Source organism: Perissodus microlepis, chromosome 5 (assembly GCF_051167445.1).
Source record: "Perissodus microlepis isolate ML-2025 ecotype Zambia chromosome 5, ASM5116744v1, whole genome shotgun sequence".
Classification (NCBI taxonomy): Eukaryota; Metazoa; Chordata; class Actinopteri; order Cichliformes; family Cichlidae; genus Perissodus; species Perissodus microlepis.
The window spans coordinates 11,263,868-11,287,683 of NC_140465.1; the positions used below are offsets into that span (position 1 = coordinate 11,263,868).

General features: G+C 38.9%; 2 protein-coding genes across 2 annotated transcripts; both read left to right on the forward strand.

Moving 5' to 3' along the window:
- Positions 1-47: 47 nt before the first annotated feature.
- otop1 (otopetrin 1) lies at positions 48-11,430 on the forward strand. The gene is made up of 7 exons (XM_084927805.1): positions 48-3,165; positions 3,365-4,012; positions 4,214-4,350; positions 4,708-4,766; positions 4,968-5,098; positions 8,362-9,269; positions 9,945-11,430. The coding sequence occupies exons 2-7, from the start codon at positions 3,628-3,630 to the stop codon at positions 10,113-10,115; spliced, it is 1,791 nt and encodes a 596-aa protein (XP_084783931.1). The 5' UTR covers positions 48-3,165; positions 3,365-3,627; the 3' UTR covers positions 10,116-11,430.
- Positions 11,431-11,873: 443 nt separating this feature from the next.
- Positions 11,874-15,655, forward strand: drd5a (dopamine receptor D5a). The gene has a single exon (XM_084927806.1). It carries the CDS (start codon positions 13,175-13,177, stop codon positions 14,555-14,557), a length of 1,383 nt encoding a protein of 460 aa, XP_084783932.1. The 5' UTR covers positions 11,874-13,174; the 3' UTR covers positions 14,558-15,655.
- The last annotated feature ends 8,161 nt before the right edge of the window (positions 15,656-23,816 follow it).

A 23,816-nucleotide genomic window follows, 5' to 3' on the forward strand; every position in this document is an offset into this window, starting at 1 on the left:
TAGGACCAACAACTGCAGACAATTCAACAAAACTGCAACAGGGTGAGAAAACTCAATATTTCACTTTTCAGAAAAGTTGGGCCAGCTTGATGCGAGAGGAGTGAGTAAGTGTCAACCTAACATTCTGTACTGTGTGCATATTGTGTCAGTGTTCTAAGTCAAACCACCTTTTTTATTGTTGTTTTTTCATTTGTGAAGTTTTGTAAACTATATCTTGTATTCTGTTGTATGTTTGCATGTTGTATATTCGTTTCAGTAAAATATTGCCAGCCTGTTTTCCGTTTAACTAGGAGAATATAAGGCGTGCACACCCTAACCCTTCATTATTTTACAGTGCTAAATCTTAACAAACTAGATACGCTCACACAAAAAAACATGTTCTACACATATTTTTTGTAAACACATGTAGCAGCAAGCTCACTAAATGCTTTATGTAAAATATTATGGATATTCATATGGTGGCTATATAAGATAAATTGATGTATGTTCCAAATGTAGAATGTTTCAGTAAAAAGTAAAGTAAAAATAAATTTACAGCAGACAATTTCTGGGAAAATTAAACATGCTTTTTTAAGGCTCACTTACACTGACCTATCCATTTTGGCTCAGACCATTTTTACCACATGAAAAGCAATAGTAGGCTGAATTTCATTCAGAACTGCCTAGTTGTCTAACAACCCTTTCAATTTAAAATCCTTGTCCTGTTTGATCTGCTCCACCTCCATGCTCCCGGGCCATCTGTCAATCTCCATTGTCAAGGCCAAGCACCAGACACTGAATGATCGTTATTGTTTTTTTAGAACTGCTTTTAATGTGACTAATATATTTTTGCTTTTTAGTGGTTACAATAATCTTTCCTATTATGTCAGGACTCTTTGAGTCTCTTGAAATACATTCTATAAAATAATGGCATTATTATTGCAGATTATGCAAACATTACACAAACGTTTCAACTTCTAGCAGTGGAAGTGAATTACATTGATCATACTGTTACAGTGCAACACTCTTTGTTGAAAACGCTGGGTCATGGCATTCATGTGGATAGCACTTTGACACATGCCACCCAAACAAACATTTTCTCAGACAAAGCACACCCTCCCATAGTTACGGCACACCCATCAGAAGAATAATGGCCCACACCACAAAAAAAAACTACTCAGGAAACCAAATGCATTGACTTGATCTCCAAGATCCTATTATACCTTTGCAGCATCCCCCGGAACAAGCCCAGGCCAGTGATGCTGTCATCCACAGTCCACAGGACTTAAAGGACCCAGCATCTCCATGCCAGTCACGGCAGTATACATCAGAGGTTTAAGCCATTGTAGCAAAGTTTGGACTGAAACTGGGCTCCTAACTTTAGAGTCTAGGACCAACTCAATTAAAAGCTCCCTACATCATAACCCATTTTTCTTTCACCTGGCCTATTATGGCAACCATATGTGAGTTATGTAAATAATAATGCAAGTGGTGAACTGTAGTGCAATAAAATAACTGGCAGTTCATTGTTTTTTGAGTTTTAGAAGCAGTAACTTTAAACTATGAGAAGATGAGAATTTGAAATGGTTAAATCTTGCTAATTTTTTTTAACAACTGTTATTGTGACTCATTTGTCCAGGGTAACGATTCAAAGCAGGGCTATAACTATACTGTTGATGGTAAAATTAATATTTTCAGATTATAATGACATTCTTCACTGCAGCAATTAAGGAGTCAAGATTTTAATTATTTATGCAAGTATACAGGGAAAATACAGTTATGTGTCTAGAGTGATCAGAATGGCCTCTTTTAGTGTCTTCTCTTAAAAAAGGAGACCCCTAAAAGCTGCTGTCAATTCAGTGTAGTGGAGTTAAAAAGAATAATAGTAATCACCATACCAGAATGCAACACAATAATCTCAAATGACGCTTTTAAAAACATTTTAAAGATATTAAAAAGAGGCTTTTACAGTAAATCTTATTGCTATAGAATTTCCCTCAAGCTACTCTGAAATTCAATGGTCTTTGCTTTGTTTTGTGGATCCAGACGAGCAATCAACAAAGGGCTGAAATGAGTATTTTCGAATTCAATCAAAACCTTTAGACCTGCTCAATAGCCCATTAAAGTATCCAGATAAAGAACAGATTTTACTCTTTTTTTTGTCGAGCGTTTTTATCGCTAATCAAGAAATCACTGGTCCACTCAGCAAATGAGATGGACCCTGACGTGATCATCTTTTGAATACTCGTGATGCCATTGTGTCCCGAGTCCGGCGTCAAAGGATAATGGACATCTCAGCTAATCAGAAACACAAGGCTCGAAAGAGGGAGTTTGTCTTCCTCAGTTCACTGATTGCCAGCTTCAGAACAGTTAGGCTATATGACGCACACCGCAGTCAGCTGGTGCGCGCTGCAGTTTCGCAAATAAGACTAAAAGACCTTTCGTGGAAAGGTTGATTCGTTATGTTGCTGGCAGCAACTGGCGAAATGTGAATTTTCGGAAATGCTAGACTTATATCAAAGCAACTATCGGTGAAATTTAAGAAAGAGCCTAAATGAACAAATTTATCCAGTTTTATTTAGTTTTGAAAAATATTTTGAAGTCCATTTTTCTTGACTAGAATGAACTCAGGCTCTTAAATCTTAACGAGAGCTGTTGCGAACCCACCGTTCTGTCTGCATAGAAACACCAGCTGTTTTTTTTTTTTTACATTTTATATATTTATTTAAGAAGAATTTGTTTAAAAACAATATCGCATCAGATTAATCACCGCGATCGGTGTGAGCAGTTATTCTGTTGCTGGGCTGATTGCGTGTGTCCGCCCGGATGTTATTTAATAGGTTACACGGTCATATCCTTAAGAGATCTTACTGCCCATGGCCTACACGGTCTCCCTGACATCCACTCACAAAAAGCCATTGTATACTTGACCACTGAAATCTGATTCGTCTTCTTCTTCCTTTTTAAACCGACTTGAAAGCAAATATTTTAACCACATCTCAGTCCCAAGTGGATTTGTGTTAGGAGCACTTAGATTTAAGTCACTGTCACAACAGGCCACTCTCCTGGAGCCTGTAAAAATCTCAGATTTGAGAAATGTCATGTTCTCTTTCATCTTATCCAGGCGTGTACGCTTAACACCTGATAGCAGACTTGGACGGACTGTTTGGCAGCTGCTCTAAAGAGGTGGGCACAGCTCAGTTGTTTCTGTTATTGTGGCCAAGCCCACGCATAGAGTTTTTTTTATTTCTTTAGGTAGCCCGCTGAATGGTTGGCACAGCAGACTCAGCTATTTTTTTTTTTTTTTTTTTTTTTTTGTAAACGTATGGTAGTTCCAAGAAGACCGCGTTCTCGGAAAGACTGAAACATAATCTTCACTTTTCAGTGACTCAGCGAGCCTGGTACACGACCAGATATTTGTTTCAGGGCTACAAGATGACAATGGCATCTATCAAGCCCATTCAAACTATGCGTGGCCACTGAGCCGGATCTTGAAGATTGAATGCATGTTTGGCACGGTACCTATCCATCTGAATCCCCACCTAGAGGCAACAGGTTACACGTCTCGCCTCCCTCAAATGCACTTATAGCGCACGGCTTTTGCACGGCTTTGACTTTCCATTTCTCCCAGCACTGCGCCTTTTGCACATGCCTCTCACCATGGTGGAACATAACGGCCTGGATATTATGTGTCCGAACAAGTATAGCAACAGCTCCTCGTCGTCGTCCAGCTCCGAGCAGGACAAGAAGATCTTCAGCAAACTAAAAATCAGTTTGTCTGAAGACTATCCGAAGAAGAACGCGGAGTTCCTGAGCGGGCAATACGGGACCAATCTGCTGCTGATCGGGGCGGCGTTGATGCTTGCCATCGCAAACAAGAACCCCTCCGTTAAAGAAGAGGATCTGCGGTCCTTCACTACCTGCCTCATGATCCTCCAGCTGCTCTGGATGATGTGGTACATCTTGGTACGGGACAGGCAAAAGAGCGCGCCGCCAGAAAAAGATGTACACGCCACCTCAGGCTGGATAAGAGGTGAGTTTGCGAGATTAAACAAGCAAATGCGCACAGTATTTATGCAACTGTTTTTTCCGTTAGTGTGAAAATTAAAGGGATTTATGCGCGCGACCACTATATGTTTGTTTCATAACTTAAAGAGAACTTGAATGTTAACATATGTGGTCACAAAGACTTTATTTTCTTTGATTATATCGCTCAATAATTTTCTTTTTCTAGGTGGTTTGACCCTTCTTGCACTCCTTTCACTGATTATGGATGCTTTCCGAATTGGGCAATATGTTGGTTTTCAACCTTGTGTGTCGGCGGTGCTCGTGGTATATCCTGTCATCCACGCAACTCACACTATGGCACAGGTAAGTGCACAGCCTAGGTTTAACTTTTAAAATGTGACACTCTTTCAGCAGTATCTTTTTTTCCCATATACTATTTCAAGATCTTAGAATAATGTGCTCTTTGTTGTTAAGGCAAGTAGAGAGCGTTGCTGCGACAGTATAATCCGATCATTGTCCATGTCGCTTGAGTGTAACTGCATATATCAGTGGGAATCGTTAAATGCAATGACTTAAGCAAATAAATAGAATTAAGTTTACAATAAGTATGTACTTAGTATATTATGAAGTGTATTTCTGAAGCTTGATAAAATCACTAAACTGCATTTTGGATATGACTTTGTCAAGCTTTTTTAAGACTTGTGTTTGGGTTTTATTTAGGTGCATTTTCTCTGGTTTCACATCAAGGATGTCATCAAGAGCTTTGAAACATTTGAGAGGTGTGTGAAATGTGTGATAACCTCGGCCTTTAGTCAATATATCCTTTTTTTCTTTTGTTTGTTTTTGCACCTGCAAATTATGTGTCCATAGTTCTATTTTAATCAATGCCATGAAACAAGCTCAACAACACAGCTAAATCCTGTCACTTATACTTGCTGTTAGGTGATCGGGTGTCTTATTTTCAACTGCTGTCTCCTCAGATTTGGTGTAATCCATGCAGTCTTTACCAACATCCTCCTGTGGTGCAGTGGTGTGATGTCAGAGGCTGAACACTTCCTGAACAACCATAAGAGGAGACTTTCTGCCCTGGGCCTCGTAAACCTCACTACAGGTAAGGACCCGGGGGTCGATTGCAGGCTTGTTTTTAGAAGAAAAGTACAATAGTCCGCTTGAGAACTCACTTCAGTGGATGAAAGAAAAGGGAAAGAGAGGAGGGCTTGGAAGAGCAAGGGAGGTAAGCCTGGCTGCTCAGCGGGTCTTGTTTGTGTCGAATGTCTCTCTATTAGGTTTCAGAAGACACATATTGTTGCCCCCTCCCCAGTCCTTTCCCCACACTTCAGCCACCACCACCTCCTTTGGCAACCCCCCACTTGACCTCAGACGGCTTTGTCCCCAGGCTGCTTAGTCCCAAGGGTACTGCAATTACAGTAACTGATACATCTAAGCTTAGGGTTGAGGGGTTCTGCTACTCCTCTTCATATCCGGCTGACTGTGAGGCTGGCTGCACCCTGGCTGTTGTTCACTTTTTAATTAAAGGGTGCATGACCATAGTAGTGGGCTCGGGGGGAAAGGAGGGGGTGATGGGGGCCAGGAGCAGGTGAGTTGGGAGGGGGCTTAAGACCTAGAGGGCAACAGTGTAACCATAGGAAGTGTACAAGACGTGCATTCAGCTAATGAAGGAAATTTCAAATGAATACAATATGATTAATAAATACTCAAAAGCAGAAACTTGCTTGCTCTCTTTCTCTCGCAAACAAACAATCACACACAAAAACATATTGGCATTTTCATCATTAAATAAATAAAATAAATAAATAAAAATCACTTTTTTTTAATTTAGTTCAATTTAATTTTTTTGTATAGCTCAGTGTCACAAATACAGGTTTAAAGGGCTTAAAAGGCATAAAACATATTAAGAGATAAGGTATCCCAACAATTAATGCAATATATATATTAAGAAGAAGAAATATTTAAATTCCAAATTAAAAGGGGGTGTACCAGTAAGTACAGTGGGTGGTATACTGGTTGAGAGGCAACAAAATTTTAAAAGAAATCTTTTGCTTTGAAATTCATGTAATCTTGTAAAACCGAGCAACAAGATGTCAGAAGTAATCATAAAACAAATGTTGTTGAATAAAGAGAATTACAAGTCTCTACAGAATAATACTTTTATTCTTCTGGGTTTTTTCCTTCCATATCATTATTATTATTATTATTATCATTATTATTATTATTTCCTCAATTTTGGATAAATGTGAATATGCTACAGCTTCCACAAACCATATGCACTCAAAAGGGGTTTGCAACAAACCAAAAAGTTGGGATGTCCTGTCATAGTGCAGTATAACTTAGGGCAGCACAAGGATATCAACACATTCATTAGAGAAGATTAGTAAAAATTCAATAGCTTAAAATTTGTCTCAAAGCCCTAAAAAAAAACATATTTTTATGGTTAAAAATCGAAAGAGAGGAATAAGCCTAAACAGAGCACTCTGTTATTTCATGTGAGTCTGATTTAAAGTTTTAAAAAGTTGGGACACTGTGTAAAATGTAAATAAAAACAGAATGCAATGATATGCAAATCTTATCAACCCACATTTCATTTAAACTGAGCACAGAAAACAAATCAAATGTTTAAACTGAGACATATCATGTTAATATAAATATTATCACATTTTGAATTTTTAGGGCAGCTAAATGACTAAAAAAAGTTAGGACAGAATCTTGTTTACCACTGCGTAGCATCCTCTCCGCTTTTAACAACAGTCCATAAACATCTGGGAACAGAGGAGACAGCTGCTGGAGTTTTGAGAGAGGAATGTTGTTCCATTCCCATCTTATATAGCATTCTAGCTGCTCAAGAGTCCTGAATCATCATCATATTTTTTCATTCATGATGTGGCAAATGCTTTCAACTGGTGCAATTCTCAGCACCCAGATTCTTCTACTGTGCAACCATGCTGCTGTAATAGATCCAGTATATGGTTTAGCTGTCTTGCTGAAATATGCAAGGCTTTCCCTGAAAAAAGATATTGATTGGATTGGAGCATATGTAGCTCTAAATCCTATATACATCTTTCAGCACTTTACAAATGTGCAAGCTGCCAATTACATTACATCCCCATACTGTCACAGATGAAGGCTTTTAAACTGAGGGCTGATAACAAGCTGGATGGTCTCCCTCTTCTTTAACCTGGAGAAAGCAGCATCCATGTTTTCAAAAAATGCCTCATAAAAAGTATTTCAAATTTCAATTTGACCACAGAACACGTTTCCACTTTGCCTAAGTCCATTTTCAAAAGCAATTTGGACAAGAGAAAATCCCAGTGTTTCTGGGTTATGTTCACATATGGTCACTTCCTTGTATAATAGAGCTTTAACCTGTATTTGTATATGGTACTGTGACATTTAATAATACTAAAGGATGTGACCTTTGGAAGCATCCCAAAGTTGATGTCTTATGCACATAGAGACTTATCAATATTCTCTGAATCTTTTAATGATATTATGTACTGTAGATAATGAGATATTCAAAATCTTCTCAATTTTAACATTATTATTAGGAACATTATTCTAAATTTGTTCCACAATTTCTAGATACAGTTTACAAAAAGAAACTCTGCATCTCTAAGATGTCCTTTTTCTACCCAATCACGTTACTGACCAGTTACCAATTAACCTAATTAGTTGCAAAATGTTCGTTGAGCTGTCTCTTTTCAGTACCACTTACTTTTCTACACGTTTGTTGCCCCTATTCCAACTATTTTGAGACATGTTGCTGCCATCAAATTCAAAATGAACAAATATTTTTTTCATGAAATAATAAATGTGTGATAAATATATTATTTTAAATATTAAATTTTTTCCCGATGGTTTAGTGTGACTAAAATATGGGTTTAGGAGTTTTTCAAACCACTGAATTCTGTTTTAACTCACACTTTACACAGTATTCCAACATATTTTTATATTGGGGTTGTACATTGCTATCTGACCTGTACATGCCATGTTTGATGTTGAGTCAGACAATATTAAGCCTCAAGATAGACATTCTGTTATGGCATATGTGTGTATACTTGCAGTGTGGAATCTGAATGATTATTGTGTATCTTTATGTTTTTTATGATGATATAATCCATTTTGTTGTTGTTGTCAACCTGTAAAAGATTTACTATTCATTCTATTTTACATTTAAATTGTTTCTAACATTTAGTTTTCAGAACAGTATCATTGCCTAACATGTCTTTCATTTTGTTCTTATCTTAAAAAACAGACAGGCTGTACTAATGTAAGACAGCACTGGCATAGTCAGCTTCTTTTTATTGTTCTATTTCCCTGTAACTCATGTGTTTGCCCACATTTTTAACTGTTTTACAGAGTACTCACAACCACAATGTAACTGCACTACCAGCACATGCTCCATGTTCGCCACCAGCCTCTACTATCTCTACCCCTTCAATATTGAATACCACATTTTTGTTTCTGTCTTGCTTTTTGTGATGTGGAGAAATATTGGACGCACCATTGACCTCACTTCAAACCATAAAAGGCAGGTTGCCAAAAACCGGGGCTTGATCTTAGGTCCTCTTGTGGGTCTACTTGCCCTGGCCAGCAGTATCGGAATACTGGTGGTCTACGTTACTCATGTAGAGAAGTCAATCCAGATGCGAAGGTCAGCCGTTTCCATGTTCTACATTTATGCCATCGTCATGCTGACGGTCATGTGCTGCGCCGGTGCTTCGGGTCTGCTTATATACCGAGTGAACCACATGCCGCTGGACACCTCCAAGAACCCGTCAAGACAGCTGGACACGGAGGTGCTGTTTGGATCCTCCATTGGCTCCTGGTTCATGTCATGGTGCAGCATAGTGTCTGTGCTAAGCACCGGAAGCAACCCTCCTTACCGCTGGACAAATTTGGTCTACTCTCTGTTTATTGTGTTGGAGAAATACGTCCAGAATCTCTTCATCATAGAGTCTTTGTATCGCCAGCAAGAGGATAGAGAGAGGCAGGACCCAGAGTTACCAGCTGCTCCAGAAGTCTTCTCTGTCACTTCCTCTCTCGCTCCGCCGTACAATGGCATCATCAACCGAACTTTTGAATCTCCAGACAGGAGCTGTGTCTCTACTGAGAGCGAGCAGGAGGAGAGTGAGCAGGTTTATGGATGCCCACGGAAACATTCAGATGTGCCAGCGCCTGTGGGAAACGAAACAGTGGAACGCCCAAATATAAAGAGGCAGATCCTGAAGAATATTGCCGTTTTCCTTATTATGTGTAACATTTCGGTAAGCACTGGTTAACTGGTCTGTGATGATTAGTTTTTTTAATAGGTGGAATTGATCGAGCTGATGTAAAATCTACTGACCATTTGAAACTTCATTTGGTTAAGTGTATTTTACCCAACAAAATGCGAAGTTCATTTCTTTTTGCTAGGATAACTCCCAAAAGTCAAGAGTTATTGTTTGTTCATTTTAAGCTTCTGTAATTAATATATTTGTTATTCACTATTGCCATAGTGGTAAACCCAAAGAGGGATTCCATGCCAATCACCCTCATTTTAATATGCTTAAGCCACATTTATATTGTTTTGGTTTAGTTTCACTACTCTCATCAACAACAGATACAAAACTCTCCATTAAGTGCTATGTGACGTGTAACAATCATTAGCTATAACTGAGATTATAACTAAAGTGAGGACGTTACTAGCTTGTGGTGAAGGTAGTGGAGCACTGAGATATTTTCCTCAGGAGTGATGGTAGCAAAAGTAAAAATAGAGGTAACAGAGACTAATTACAGCATTTTTGGCTAATTGAATTTCAAATATAATAATATAAACAGGCAACTTTAAGCCTTATAAAATGACACTGTTGTGTTTCTACCTTGTTGTTCTGCCCCTAAGTAGCTAAAAGTATATGAATTCAGGTGTATCTAATTAGAGCTCTCTCTTTTTTCCATTTCAGCTGTGGATTCTTTCTGCCTTTGGCTGCAGGCCACAGTATGACAACGGACTGGAAGAGGAGACATACGGCTTCAGCATATGGAGCACAGTTCTCAATTTTGCCATCCCTTTGAACCTTTTCTACCGCATGCATGCAGTTGCCTCCCTCTTCGAGGTGTTCTCCAGAGTCTGACAAAATAGCAGATGACTGACAATGCCAACATGCACACGAACACTTGTCACCACTGGCTCTCGAGAGCGTGTCACAGCGCAGGTCAACCATTCAGGAGGCAGTCTGGATCACAGTCCAACAGACTTGAAAGTAATCTGTGGAGACAAACGTTGATCCCTCACTGTGGGGATTGCAGAGGAGGACAAACCTATTAGACCTGGTTCCTTAAAGAATTAGCTTGTGTAATGCAAGGGTTGTTAAAGCTAGTGATGAAAAAAATATTTGGTTTTATGAATTTAGAAAGGGTTCTTTGTACTTTTTATATTGTAGAAACATTACAGTGGGGTTTCTAACAGGTGGATCATGTACAATATATGCTTTAGCTGACATACACTTTCTATATTATTTCATATTAGTGACTGAAAACATAATTACTATTATAAAATAACACCCTACCAACATGATTACCATTATATAAAAAGACTGCAGAGGAACTACATAAACACTCATTATTTTCAATATCCAATAGTACTGTATTTAACAGCTACAAGCTCAGCGTGTGCCACCTGATCCTTACTTTATCTGCATTTAAAATGTTCATACTTTACATGGATAAGGTTCTCATTTGCTTGCCTAAGTAGTTAGGTTAGTGAACACTTAAGCTGTAAGTGCCAATCTAAGCACAAACAAATTAAATCAACTTTTGAGTTGGATATTAGTTCTCAGATGTAGCACTTAATTCCCTTTCTCAGCCATTTAAGGTTCCTCAGTGTCTTACTGCGTTCTCATTTGCTGCTCTGTTGAACTAATCAAGAAGTTGTGTTAAAAAAAGGCTTCTCTTCTGGACCTTGATAACACTGAACTAATGTGCATTAACACGATTGTGCATAAGGACGGGATTTTGCAAAACAAACTGTTGCAGTGACAACTGCTGCATGGCACTGTGGACTGATGTTTACATCTGAAGAACCAGAAATGAAAACCATCACACTGATATAAATGACAACACTTGCTTCTCCTCTATTAAAACCACAGATATATAATAGTACTGTACTAGTTTGTATCAGATCACCAAATAATTTCAGACATTCAGCAGGTTCTCAGCCTGGTGCCATATACTGTATGTGCTCTCAATATGTGCCAAGTTGTGCAAAATGTTTTGTTTTGCAGATTTTTCTGCCATCTTAGTAAATACTGTTATACTGACCAAAATCATTTAGAGGGTGCGCTATGATTTTGTGAAATTTCAGTTAAATGGTGCTATTGAGAAATGATGTCTAAAGTTAGTGGTGATTTCATATCTTTTTCCTGTTGAAATAAACAAAAACTATCTTTATGTCATGTCGTGTTGCTTAACCTGCTACACACTCAGTTCACTCTTCAATAAAAGTCTGGAAGGGTAACACATGCAGTGTGCCTACGCACCACAGGATGGCGCAACGTATTTATGTCTTTTGTTGAGACTGCTTTGGACTATCCAAATGATACTGCCTGATGGTCTTCATTTAAATAACTGTTTTACGATTTCTTAAAAAATAAGTGACAAAGATAGGATAGATTTAGATTTGAAGACATACAAAGTTGCAAAGCATACCAACAGCAACGAAGAACTGCACAATTGTGCTTCTATTTGTGACTTCAAAATAGAAGTCCTATAGTTTGGTGTTAAATTGGAAATAGTAATCCGCAATATACACTTTGCGAAATATCAGTCATCTTTTGCAGCGACCTCCACACCAACCCGTCTATAGATAACTAACGTGTGCTATCTGCGTAAAAAGAAAATGCAGTGTCGGACACAGGTTGTCTCCTGACATGGCATCACGAGCTTATGTTTATGCTACTTCAGAGAATATGGCATCGAGCGTCGGGGGATGATTTTAACGTTGTGTCAGAACGATTTGACAGGCAGGCGGAGGCGTCTAAAAATATCCGTGACGTTTCAAAGCCGGAAACGGCGCGTCTGCTGCACAGGCACACGACGACGCAGAGCAGCTCCCGGCCTAACATGCTCCCTAGGAGTGTGAATGTGACTCACCTGTTCGGACAACTCGGCTAAATGGGTGGGTTATGACCTTCGGTCGCTGCCGTCGGGAGACAAAAGAATACCGAAAAAAAGAAAAGATAAAAGAATTCTTCCATAGTTGAAAATTACCTTTTTTTTTTAAATTAATAAGGCAAACGCAATGAAAGTATCGAAGTAGCCTGTCATATTACCTAAAGATGTGTTAGATGGGTTTTATTATTTTCATTATTCACTGAAAATTTTACATAGATAGATAGATGGGGTTCTCAGCTTTCAGCACCACGGAGAGTTCTGCACTGTTAGACTACGAGTGAGGCTCCGTTCTTTCACTGTCACTTCATGGGCGTATGTTGTACTTTTGTGTGTATAATATAGATTGTAAATGCACTCTCTGGACTTTTAATGAAGTTTAATCTTGGACAGAAATGCACAGTGTTGTCTCTCTGAAGTCTGTCGTAATAATAGGGCTCAATATAAACCAGGCTATAACACTATCCATAACTGGAAGAAAACCCGCGGCTGATAGGAAGTTTGTAATTGCTCTCTTTGGAATACACACACACACACACACACACACACACACACACACACACACACACACACACACAAGAAAAAAAGCCCTGAAAATGCCGAATGCTCTCTACCCAGTCCCGACGCAGTGGACTGCTGTGCGTATCATGCACGTGTTACGCACAGCAGTGTCAGTGTATGCGCACAGCCCTGGCTAAGTTAGTGTGTTGGGACTCCCTCCTTACCCACGCTACGCTCAGGATATCTTGTGCAGAAAGCTTCAAAGTGGAAGCCCGGTCAGACGATCCGACCGCAAAGGCTGCAACATGCGCCCGCCACTACGTGCTGCGTTTCAGCCCCTCAGCGCACCTGACACGTCGCCTGGCTCACTTTTAACACGCGCAATTGTCTCGTTCCCTCTGTTTCGCACTCCACATGAGGCTGGCAGCCAGGCTGATCATTGGGGACAAAACGATGGCTGGCCGATAACTGAGCCCGTCCCCGCGCACGGAGCAATGGACTTCAGTTTTACTTGAAGAGGCAAATGGTGAATCCAGCAAAGTATCTCTCGTCAGTGCAGGGTATTGACTCTGCGCGGGCACCCCTCGGAGAGATTATGTGGAACAGTACTGAAACTGAGGCAAAAAGCGACGGGAGAAGGGATATGGTGGCACGCACAGTGACGGGCTGTCTGCTTTCTCTGCTTATCCTATGGACCCTGCTGGGGAACATCTTGGTCTGTTCCGCGGTGCTGCGCTTTCGGCACCTACGGACCAAAGTCACCAACATTTTCATCGTGTCCCTAGCGCTGTCGGATTTATTCGTAGCCGTCCTGGTCATGCCCTGGAAAGCTGTGGCAGAAGTAGCTGGCTATTGGCCGTTTGGCACTTTCTGTAATGTGTGGGTTGCTTTTGATATTATGTGCTCCACCGCCTCCATCCTTAACCTCTGCATTATCAGCGTGGATAGATACTGGGCCATCTCCAGTCCCTTCCGCTACGAGAGGAAAATGACCCAGCGAGTTGCCTTTGTTATGATTAGCATCACTTGGACGTTGTCTGTGCTCATTTCATTCATACCGGTCCAGCTAAACTGGCACAAAGCCAGCGGTGACGACATGGTTGGGGCGCACAACTTTTCCATAAGTAGGCAGGTAGAGGAAAACTGCGACTCCAGTCTGAGCAGAGAGTATGCGATATCCTCCTCCTTGATAAGTTTTTATATCCCAGTGGCAATTATGATTGTAACATATACCAGGATATATCGGATTGCGCAAATACAAATTAGAAGAATAGCCTCTCTGGAGAGAGCGGCAGAACATGCGCAAAGTTGCAGGACCAACAGAATAGAGTGCCAACACCACAACACACTGAAAACGTCGATTAAACGTGAAACCAAAGTGTTCAAAACTCTGTCGGTGATCATGGGTGTCTTTGTGTGTTGCTGGCTACCTTTCTTCGTTTTAAACTGCATGGTCCCGTTCTGCGACAGGCCGGCGGCAGACCGGGATGCGGGTCTTCCGTGCGTAAGCGAGACGACCTTTGACGTCTTCGTGTGGTTCGGCTGGACCAACTCCTCCCTGAATCCCATCATATACGCCTTCAACGCTGAGTTCAGGAAGGCCTTCGCCAGCCTCTTGGGCTGCCGCTATTTCTGCTCCAACACGCCAGTGGAAACTGTTAACATCAGCAACGAGCTGGTGTCGTATAACCAAGATACCCTCATCCACAAAGAAATCGCGAACGCTTATGTGAATATGATCCCCAATGTCGTTGAATGTATCGAGCATGAGGAGACTTTCGACAGGATTTCACAATTTTCTCACAACCACGAAAACGCCACCGACTCGGTTTGTGACCTGGAGGACTGCGAGGCAGACATCAGCCTTGACAGGATGTCACCATTCACACCCAATGGATTACACTGACTCCACACCTTGTCTCTCCCCGTGCATAACTGGATGTATTGATAATAATTTCATTGTTCACTCAGCTCTTTGCCTCTTCACAGGAGGTTTCTGTGCAGCAGCCCTTGCTTCTGGGTTCAGGGCTGTCTTGGAACCCTCTAACGGACACTTAAGCAGGGGCATGTCTCTGCAGCCACAAGGCCAACCTGACATGAAATGTGATGTTGTCTTGTTGTCTGAAACAAATTTGATGTGTAGGTGTTTATTTAAATGACAAGTGAAGTCTGTGTTCCTTTGTTCAAGGTTCAGTGTTGCTAAAGCTGTTGTTTACTCGGAGGCTTTAATGGCACCATCGTCTAATGTTCATCATGACTGAGGGAAAGTGTTTGTAAAAACAAGACTCTTTGCTGCTTAATAACTTCATGTGTATCCAGTGTTCGCCTTTCCACTGAGTATGAAAACTGGGGGAAAGCCTTACAGACAGTGAAACCAAGACAGTCAAATGCAGTTATTTCAGAGCCTTATAGCTTATTCAAATAACAGCTTTGAGACATAAAAGGAATGTGTCCTGTAGAATTCAAAGTTACACGATGCCAAAATGCAGTAAGCGTTTTGCCACTGCACCACCCCAGTGACTCTTCCAACATGCCTGGATGATAAAAATCACATAATCTAATGCTATAAATACAAAAAAGGGGGAATCTGTGTGCATGTGACTACGATTCATCTGAGTAATTTCAACAATTAAAACTGTTACTACTTTTTGTGATCATTTATTTCTCATTGAGGCCAAAACTACTATAATGCTTCTGCTTTATGAGCCCGATTGAACTCTGATTGAAATAACTAAAAGGAGAAAGATTGACCAAAGACTTCAAGGAGAGCATTGATAGACACAACAAGGGTGCAGTGTCATGTCAGCTAGAGGAAATGTTACTATAGAAGCCTAAATACATGTGTGGCCATTGGCCCAACACAACTGGATGTCATGCATCACCTCTCCCACATTTCTCTCTTATCTTTGTACTGTACAGATGACCTGATCTGAATGTATACTACTGTCCTTTAAACAGTGAAGTGTGTCATCATTTGTCTAATAAAATGCTGTCATGCATCAGAGTGAGCTGGTATCTTTGTGAACCCGATATTCACGTTAACGGGATTTCAGGTGGTTTCTGTGCAGCTTGGAGAATTTTAGTTTAAGCATAATAGGAAGTGAGTTCATTCTTATGCACATCCACATCTGACCCGTTCTTTTGACGTGTTTCTTCTTTTGGTATTTTGCATTCTTTGAACATCTTAACAGCTGAGATTGACAGGAAGTGTTGGCAGAGAAACAGCTAGTGAGGGGACATGACATGCACCAGAAGTGCACTCAAAATGAAGGACGTTGTGGTTACTTGATTGCATGGTATACAAGCTGCTGCCCCACCAAGACTTGATTTGACCTGTGTTCCACAGGTTTGGGCAGCTGGTGTATTTTCTCTGACACACGAAGAAAGGTTTGAAGCCACAGTTGTGTAGGTAAGGCAATACAAAGAGCAGAACATGGAAGCGAAGCAGCTCGTTTTTGTACTTGCAATTTATTTTTCTTTAAAGCAATATTTTTATTTAATGTAGAAATCAATCAATGTTTAGACATCGTAAATAACATGATATCTGAAGCAAAAGTTTGAATTGCCAGAAACATCTGTTAGTTTAGCCTTTTTTTCCAACAAAAGACAAAACCCACTGTGTGAAAATCCCTTCATGGTTTGATCCCTGCATTTGGCACAAGTAAACAGAAAATGCTCCTTTTTGCCACAGTTATCTAGAGTGATGCACTCCAACTCAATCATTCGTCTAAAATTGACTTCTGGATTCTGGATACATCAACCTCCGGTTCAATGCTTTACTAGGCTTCAGGATGAGTGACAAGTATTGGCCAAAGGAATATGCGAATAGGGAGGGATTAACAATACAATGACTGCCAGAGAGTACATAATGCATATCATAGCTGTATAAATCATCAACAAAAGAAAGTCTGTGGCAATAATTCAGATTCCTCAGTCTTCTATATTAAATCTGCAATACCACAAGGAAGCTATTTACCGCAACATGTTAATGTACAAAAAAACCCACAAGATAATTAATTCCCAAATAACTTCATTTACATTTTTTGAAAACTTTCTTTTTACTTTGTATGAACTCAGGTTTTTAATATTAACCCAAGATATTCTGTTCGCTGTAATTCATTACCTGATTTATGCTGCCAGTGGTGGAAGAATTATTTAGACAGTGTACTTAAATGGGAACTCTACATTGGTAAGCAGCTTCCTGTAACCCACCTATTAAAAAAAAGAATGTTTTTGTCTCTTGTCAGGGAGACGCAAACAGATTCTGCATGACATCTGTGAGTTTTATTTGAGGTGTCACTTTAAGACACCAAGTTAAAACAACAAACAAACAGGAGAACATGCGGGGCTACTCATGTATGCTTGAGGTTATTTGCCGTTATTGGCGTCATTCAAATTTCTGAGAAAACTGAAGCCGGTAAAATTGTGGGTAATACAAGCAGATTTTGAAAAGGAAGAAAACTGAGTAAAAAAAAAAAAGACTTTCATGCTGCTTAAAGCACAAGTTTTATAGTCTGAGTCTGGTGACATTAGAGGAGTCCAAAACTAAATAAGAGAAAACGCTGTAAAAATATGCAAAAGCATTTAACTTGAGTCAGTCATGCCTTCAAAATAATTTAAAAGCTGTAGTTGTTTTTTAATTACTTAATCTAAATCAATCCACTGTATCGCGAGTTTATAACAGGCTTCCCATGTAAAATATAAGAAAATAGTGGAATAATGAGTACTATATTTACTTTACTTGCTTAAATACTTCTACTTATTTCACTATATAATAACTCAAATATTAAATAAACCACTCAAAAATAGATGTTTTGATGTCTAAACAGTCACATTTTATTTCCTCTGCAGGTCTTTTTTTTATTTGATAAGTGAATTAACATTTTCAGTGTAGAATTAACTGCTAACAATTACAATAAAGTAAGACATGATAGCACGAAATGGAAAGATATACACTTTTGTTGGCCACACAAAATATCAAGACACAGCTGAAAATTTATATTTCAACAACACTAAAAAACAGAAGTTTAAAGCCTCATTGCATGTCTCAAACCTAAAGTTATAACTCAAGTGATGGAGGAAAAAATAATCTACGTCCACACAGATATCCAAATGCGCTCTAAATGACACAGCTGTTCTTCTGCAAAGTATCTCCCTTGACACATTTTTCTTTTCTTTTTTTGTTAGAAATTAAGTTATGTTCCCTCATAAGAGAAAATTTCACACAGATGCCAGGGGAATACAATTAAATGACACTGAGAAGAAAGCCTGTTATAACTGGAGCCCCGAGGCTGCGCTTCAATGTTATACTAACCTACCACCTCCTTCCCATTGCTGGTCAGTGTTTCTCATTTGGATGAAAGGCGGGTGATGGAGAGGAGGGGACTGATAAAACAGGCTGCTTCTGACAGAATTGGAAAGTAGGTGATACCTCAGCAAGAACACATCAGACTTTGACTGATGATTTAGCAGTGACTGGTAGCATCATATTCAGGGCTTGTGATGCACTTTGACCCTTCATTTTTCATTAATTGCATCAGGGGTATAATTAAAGTAGGAGGTTTTGATGTCAGATTTCCTGGGTCATGACATCTATTTGAACTGACACAGGAGTAAAACATATTTAAGGCTTTTTTTAAGCATTCATTCATTAAATGAGTGAAAAACAGGGAAGTAGAAGAATTCCAGGTTACGAGCTGTTTATTCATTCTCTGTGCTGTGCCATTGCAGTGTGGAACAGATTTGAAAGGTGGTTTGACCTCGATATACAGGCATGACAGGAGAGCTGGAGAGGAAGTAGAGGCAGGCTTTAGGGGGGTTACACCATCCGTCAGGACACATTCATCAAAATCACTCTGCACGCACGCACACACGCACACACGCACACGCAGCCAGCCACATGAAGCACACGCATTCAGAACATTCAAAACCACCGCTACAAGAGATTTGCTCGAATCTGTCTTTTTTACCTTGCTAGAAAGTAGACACACTACTTTTTTTTTTTTTCATTTCACTCCCTCACTGGGTTCTCAGCATGTCTTTTTCCTTATTCTTCAGAAGATTTCAGTCATCTTAGAAAAAGCAGAAGAGGCAGTTGTTTCTTTTCCTTTTTTGAATGGTGTGAGCTGCAAGAAGGGTAAAAGGGCCCTTTAATTACCCTAACTCAAACCTGGCCTGTATTATGGGATAACCCATCACTACCTACAGATGGCAGTTTCAAAATCATGGACAAGTTCCAAAAACGTCGAAAATTAAGTATTAAGCTACGCAGCTTTGTTGACTTTTTTTAAAAACTGAAAGACATGGCTGACTGTGTCAGTGCTTCAAACTGGCTGACACTGTTTACGTGAAGAAAAAAGTGTTCCCTTTGAAAATATTAAACAGCTACAAGCATGTTTTACAAGGAAAACATCAGTAAAGAGTGCAACAACAATAAAAATAAATAGCAGAAAATCTGCAGCGGCGGTGAACAGTGTTTATCTAGCAGCTGATGTGAACATCAAACTTCTTCAAAAAAAGATTCAAAAAGAAAATGCATGATGCAATGTTGATGCCTTTTACCGGAATTTCTCCACTGACACTTCAGGGTAGCTGCGCGATCACAGGAACCCGCCAAAGGAAATTGGACATGACAAGTGACAGCCAGGAGGTGAGCACAGGTAACATTTGGCAGGAATTAATATCATGATTTTTTTTTTTAATTTAAAGAAGAAAGGCTATGCTGTGTAATGCTTGTTTAGGTCTGCTACCATGATTAGCTGGTAGAAGTCACTGATTGTTACCAGTGTGACTCAGTTCTGAGTTAGCCTCGGGGTAGAGTGGGCTTGAAATAAGTTGGACTGTATTTTTCTAGGAGACTATAATTTGCATTCGTCTACCCCAAGAGTGCAGTAGACTGGTTTGATAATATAGATCAGTAAAACATTTCTGAGTGAAATCTCACTAATATTAATGTCTCTCCATCTTATTCCTTCACTTTTCGTCCTACACCGACACTGTCATGTTCCACTTAGACAATGACTCTTTCAACTCCACTAAAATTTTAACAATTGCATGTTTTTTCTTCTTGAGATAAAAAAAAAAGAAACTTTCTGACTTAGGCTGTCTTTTGAACTGCATTGTTAAAGAAGCACTCTCTTTCAAAATCACCAAAACACTGTTGCATACCTGTATTAGAACAGTTCAACTTTGAAGATCAGACATTCCTCTCTGACACTTTCTTTTAACTGTTGCTGCCATACCATCCTTTTCCTCTCTCTGACGCAGTCTGAGGTTTTGAGTTACTCTGGTGAGCTTGAATGCAGAGACTGACTGGTGTCTATTTCCCCAAAAGGCTCCATGTCCTGCACAAACTCTCACGTGGGCAGAGCAAAACAGGTGATGTTGAGGCAAGACTCAGTTTGGAGTGTTTGTGGTTTCAGTACAAACAGTTTCTCTCTGAAGGAGAGGGACAGAACAGGAAATACTCAAAAAATACAAGAACAAGAATATACACTTTTAAGGGGGAAAAGTAGTTGCCAGTATTTATTTATTTATTAGAATTAGCCAAATGCTATTATTCTAAATATTATTCTGTTATACTGTTGTTGTGATTTGGTGCTATATAAATAAAACTGAATTGATAGGAACACAACAACAACTCAAATAACAACTTGTTACAACAAAAGGTATGCACAAGAGCACATCTGAATGCACAATACATCAAACCTTAAAGCAGAGACAAACATATATTAACATTTTAACAGTGAGGAAGTCTGATAAATTATTTTCATAAGGGTCATCTGGATGTGCAACATAGCATCTTACCAACGCACAGACTGGCTGGAGTCGGCCTTAAAAATGAAACTTCTCCCCATTAGCTAGCCCACTGGAACTTCATTTTTTTCATGACAGTAATGCTGTCTGTACCAGACATTTAGTGACTTCTACTGAAGGGATCCTGAACAAGTGCCAGTATAGAGCAAGTTTGAAGCCAGATTGCTCTCATTTGGAAAACAAAACAAAGTTTACAGATGGCTGACATTGTGAGCAGCCAACATTGCAATGTACTAAAAAAAGAAAGGGATTCTATATAACTATGAATAAAATATTAATAAATACTGGCCGATTCTCAGAAATGTAGAAAATCATGCTGCTTATAATAAAAAAAAAACTAAAAAAAAAAATTAAAATATCTTTTTATTGTAAGAAAAGATCCCCGTTCTTGCAGCGCTTATAAAAAACAGAAAACACTGAACTGACGGGGCCTCTTCTTATAATTAAAACAGCTCTATCACAATAAAGAGATAAAAAATCCCACTGTTGTAATCATGGCATGGTGAGTCATAATTATGAGGTCCTCTGTTGAAAATATTGTGGTAATTTCTGGATATGCAAAAGTTATAATTACATGAATTTTTTTCCATTGATAACTGAGGAAGAAATATTGTTTATTTCCATAATCTTCCTCTGAGAGGTAAAAAATATTCACACAATCAGTTGCGGAGAAATCAGCTACTGAAAACTGTATTCAGGTTTAAATAGTCATGTGTCAGTATAATTTAATCGTTTCATCAAAAAGACCACTGTGTGAATCACCTGCCAGACTCCATATGGGAATGAAAGCCCTGAGTCAAGCGTTATGTAGTTTTACAAGGAGGATGAAAGCATAAAATGGAAAATGCTGCATGGAGAGCAATGATGCAGTGCTCTTATGTACAAAAATCTGAGCTTTAAGTCAATACTTTAAGATCTGGTGGTTATAAATCAATAATGTGTGGATCTTTTGCTCTGTGACTCTTCATCGCCTTGCATTTTGTTATTGTCATCTAGCAGACGTCGTTCAGATAAATCTGCTCTGTGGAAAATTGGAGTTCACGCGACAAGGTCAGGTGCACATTTGTAACACTTTGGAATTGAACAGCAGGAGTCCATCTATCAGCTAAGACTGACTGTTAATTATGGACACAAATAATTTCATTTGTTTCAGTTTGAGCTGTCTCCCTCACATCGTGATGCGATTTTTAAATACTTTGTAAGGAGATGTTTTAATCTCACAACCCTATATTAAAAGCTCTGAATGTGAATAAAAACATGCAATGATTTATAAATTGTCAAAACGTTTACACTATAAGCTATTGCACTTGGACTTATTTTAATTTTGTAGATGATCCCTTTAATTCATGTTACTAATTAAGTTGCCAATATTGTTTTATGACCTTGTAGATTAAAATATATGAAATGTTTGATTTCAGCTACAGTACTTTATTATTTGTTTTATGTACAACATGTATTTTGCTTATTACGGCCTCTTGTAAAAGGTGTTACTGCTGCTACTGCTTATGTTGGGACTGGTCGGACTGTAGAAGTCTGAGTAATATTTAGATATAAGAGAAGAGTGAAAACAGTCAAGTTCACACGTTCCTGTTTTGTTACTGTTTAATGCAAAAGATCTACCTCTAATACAAACTCACTACCTATATTGTAGCTGTCTTGTGTGGTTTTTCAGATCTTTTGGGTTTTGTTGAAAGAAAGTTTTTTTTGATCTCACTTTTGGTTTTTAGGCCTAATGAAGGTCTCCCTCACTTGCACTTTCTTGGGCCTTGTATTTCAAATTACAGCGAAAAGCTATAAGACACAAATTCAATACTTTATGCTCCATTTGTCATGAAATAACAAGGGAACAAGCCTCACCTGGCCATGAAACTGCCTGTCAGTCAAGTGTCAAATTATTTTGGAGACCCTGAAAATGAGGGACTATGTAAGGAAAAAAGGAAAGAAAGGATGTCTGGAATATATAAACAGTTCATTCATTTTTGGGGGGTAAAAACCCCCTGCATTAAGCTGAAAGTCTGCATGTCAATCACATCCTAATTGTTTCTTTTTTAAATCTGCTGTGGTGATGAACAGGGACTAAACTACAAAGATTGTGTCTTTTGTTGGGTCCAACAAAAACATGGTGTCCACAATAAAACTAAACATGTAAAGAATACACATTATGTTATTTGATTATTTATTTTAAATGTATACAATTAGGACAAATAACTGAAATCCAAAAATAGTATGTATATTTTGATCTTATTTAGGAATTTTAGAGATTTAAAAGAAAAATCATTTCAGCATAAAATCATCCCAGGAGCTTTTATGATAGCAGCGCACTTTTGCTTTATTTAAGAAACAGTTATCCCTTTAAAAGTGCAAAAAAATTAAAAAAGTTATTACCCCCCACACAAAAAAAAACACAGACACAGATAAGAAATCAGGAGGGGGACAAAGTCACAGTACTGCAAATAATCGTTTACTTTCATATAAATGTCATCATCAGAGGGTGTATGTGCAGATCCACGTGGTTCTGTCTACAGTCCATTTTGTTGTGGACACTGAATTGCAAAAGAGACTGTATGAAAAGTGTCATTCCCTTCCAGTTTTATACATTCAATGTTTAGAAGAGTTTAAAATATTAAATGTGCTATAATTTATGGAGGGAAACAGATATTTCATGTAGATCTGTAATTTATATAGGTATAAATATTATCCTCAGAGGACACTCCAACTAAGCTATAAAATGCTTTAATAAGAACAAATATATGTCTGTGGGGTTCGCAGGTGTCTGAAAATGAAACTTCACTTCTTTGAGGGCAAAACTGTAAAATAGATTTTTCAGCTGTTTACATTCCTGGCAGTTCTGGTGAAGCCATCTCTGGTACAAGATTTTAAAAGAGAGGTATGTGTCAAAGGAATTCCTCTATTGTAAGTTTTTCAACATTAAACAAAATTAATTTCTTAACCATGCTCACCAGTGTCTGGTGAGCATGGTTAGATTCAGGCTAGATTCAGGTTGCCCTCCCCTTTGTTTTTAGAACTGCTTTAATTCTTCATGACATTGATTCAATAAGATGGTAGAAATGTGGATCAGAGATTTTGGTCCATATTGACATGACAGCATGATATACAGCCATATATCCAGCACCTGTCTGGCTATCTGATACCAACAAGCATATCACATTTACCTAGATCACCTTTGTAATTTGGAGACGTCTTGGCCATATCTCCATGGATAAATACAATGGTTTGCTGCCAAACCAATGTATTGGTTAATTAGATATTTCTGTTAACGGGCAAATGAACAGGCATACCTAACAAAGTGGCTGGTGAGTGTATACTCTAAAACAGCGGTCCCCAACCTT

Excerpts from the sequence above, each read along its gene's own strand:
- drd5a (XM_084927806.1), top strand. The coding sequence starts at position 13,175 with ATGGTGAATCCAGCAAAGTATCTCTCGTCAGTGCAGGGTATTGACTCT.
- otop1 (XM_084927805.1), top strand. The coding sequence starts at position 3,628 with ATGCCTCTCACCATGGTGGAACATAACGGCCTGGATATTATGTGTCCG. Across the intron at positions 4,351-4,707 it reads CAACTCACACTATGGCACAG|GTGCATTTTCTCTGGTTTCA; the intron begins GTAAGTGCACAG and ends GGTTTTATTTAG. Across the intron at positions 9,270-9,944 it reads TTATTATGTGTAACATTTCG|CTGTGGATTCTTTCTGCCTT; the intron begins GTAAGCACTGGT and ends TTTCCATTTCAG.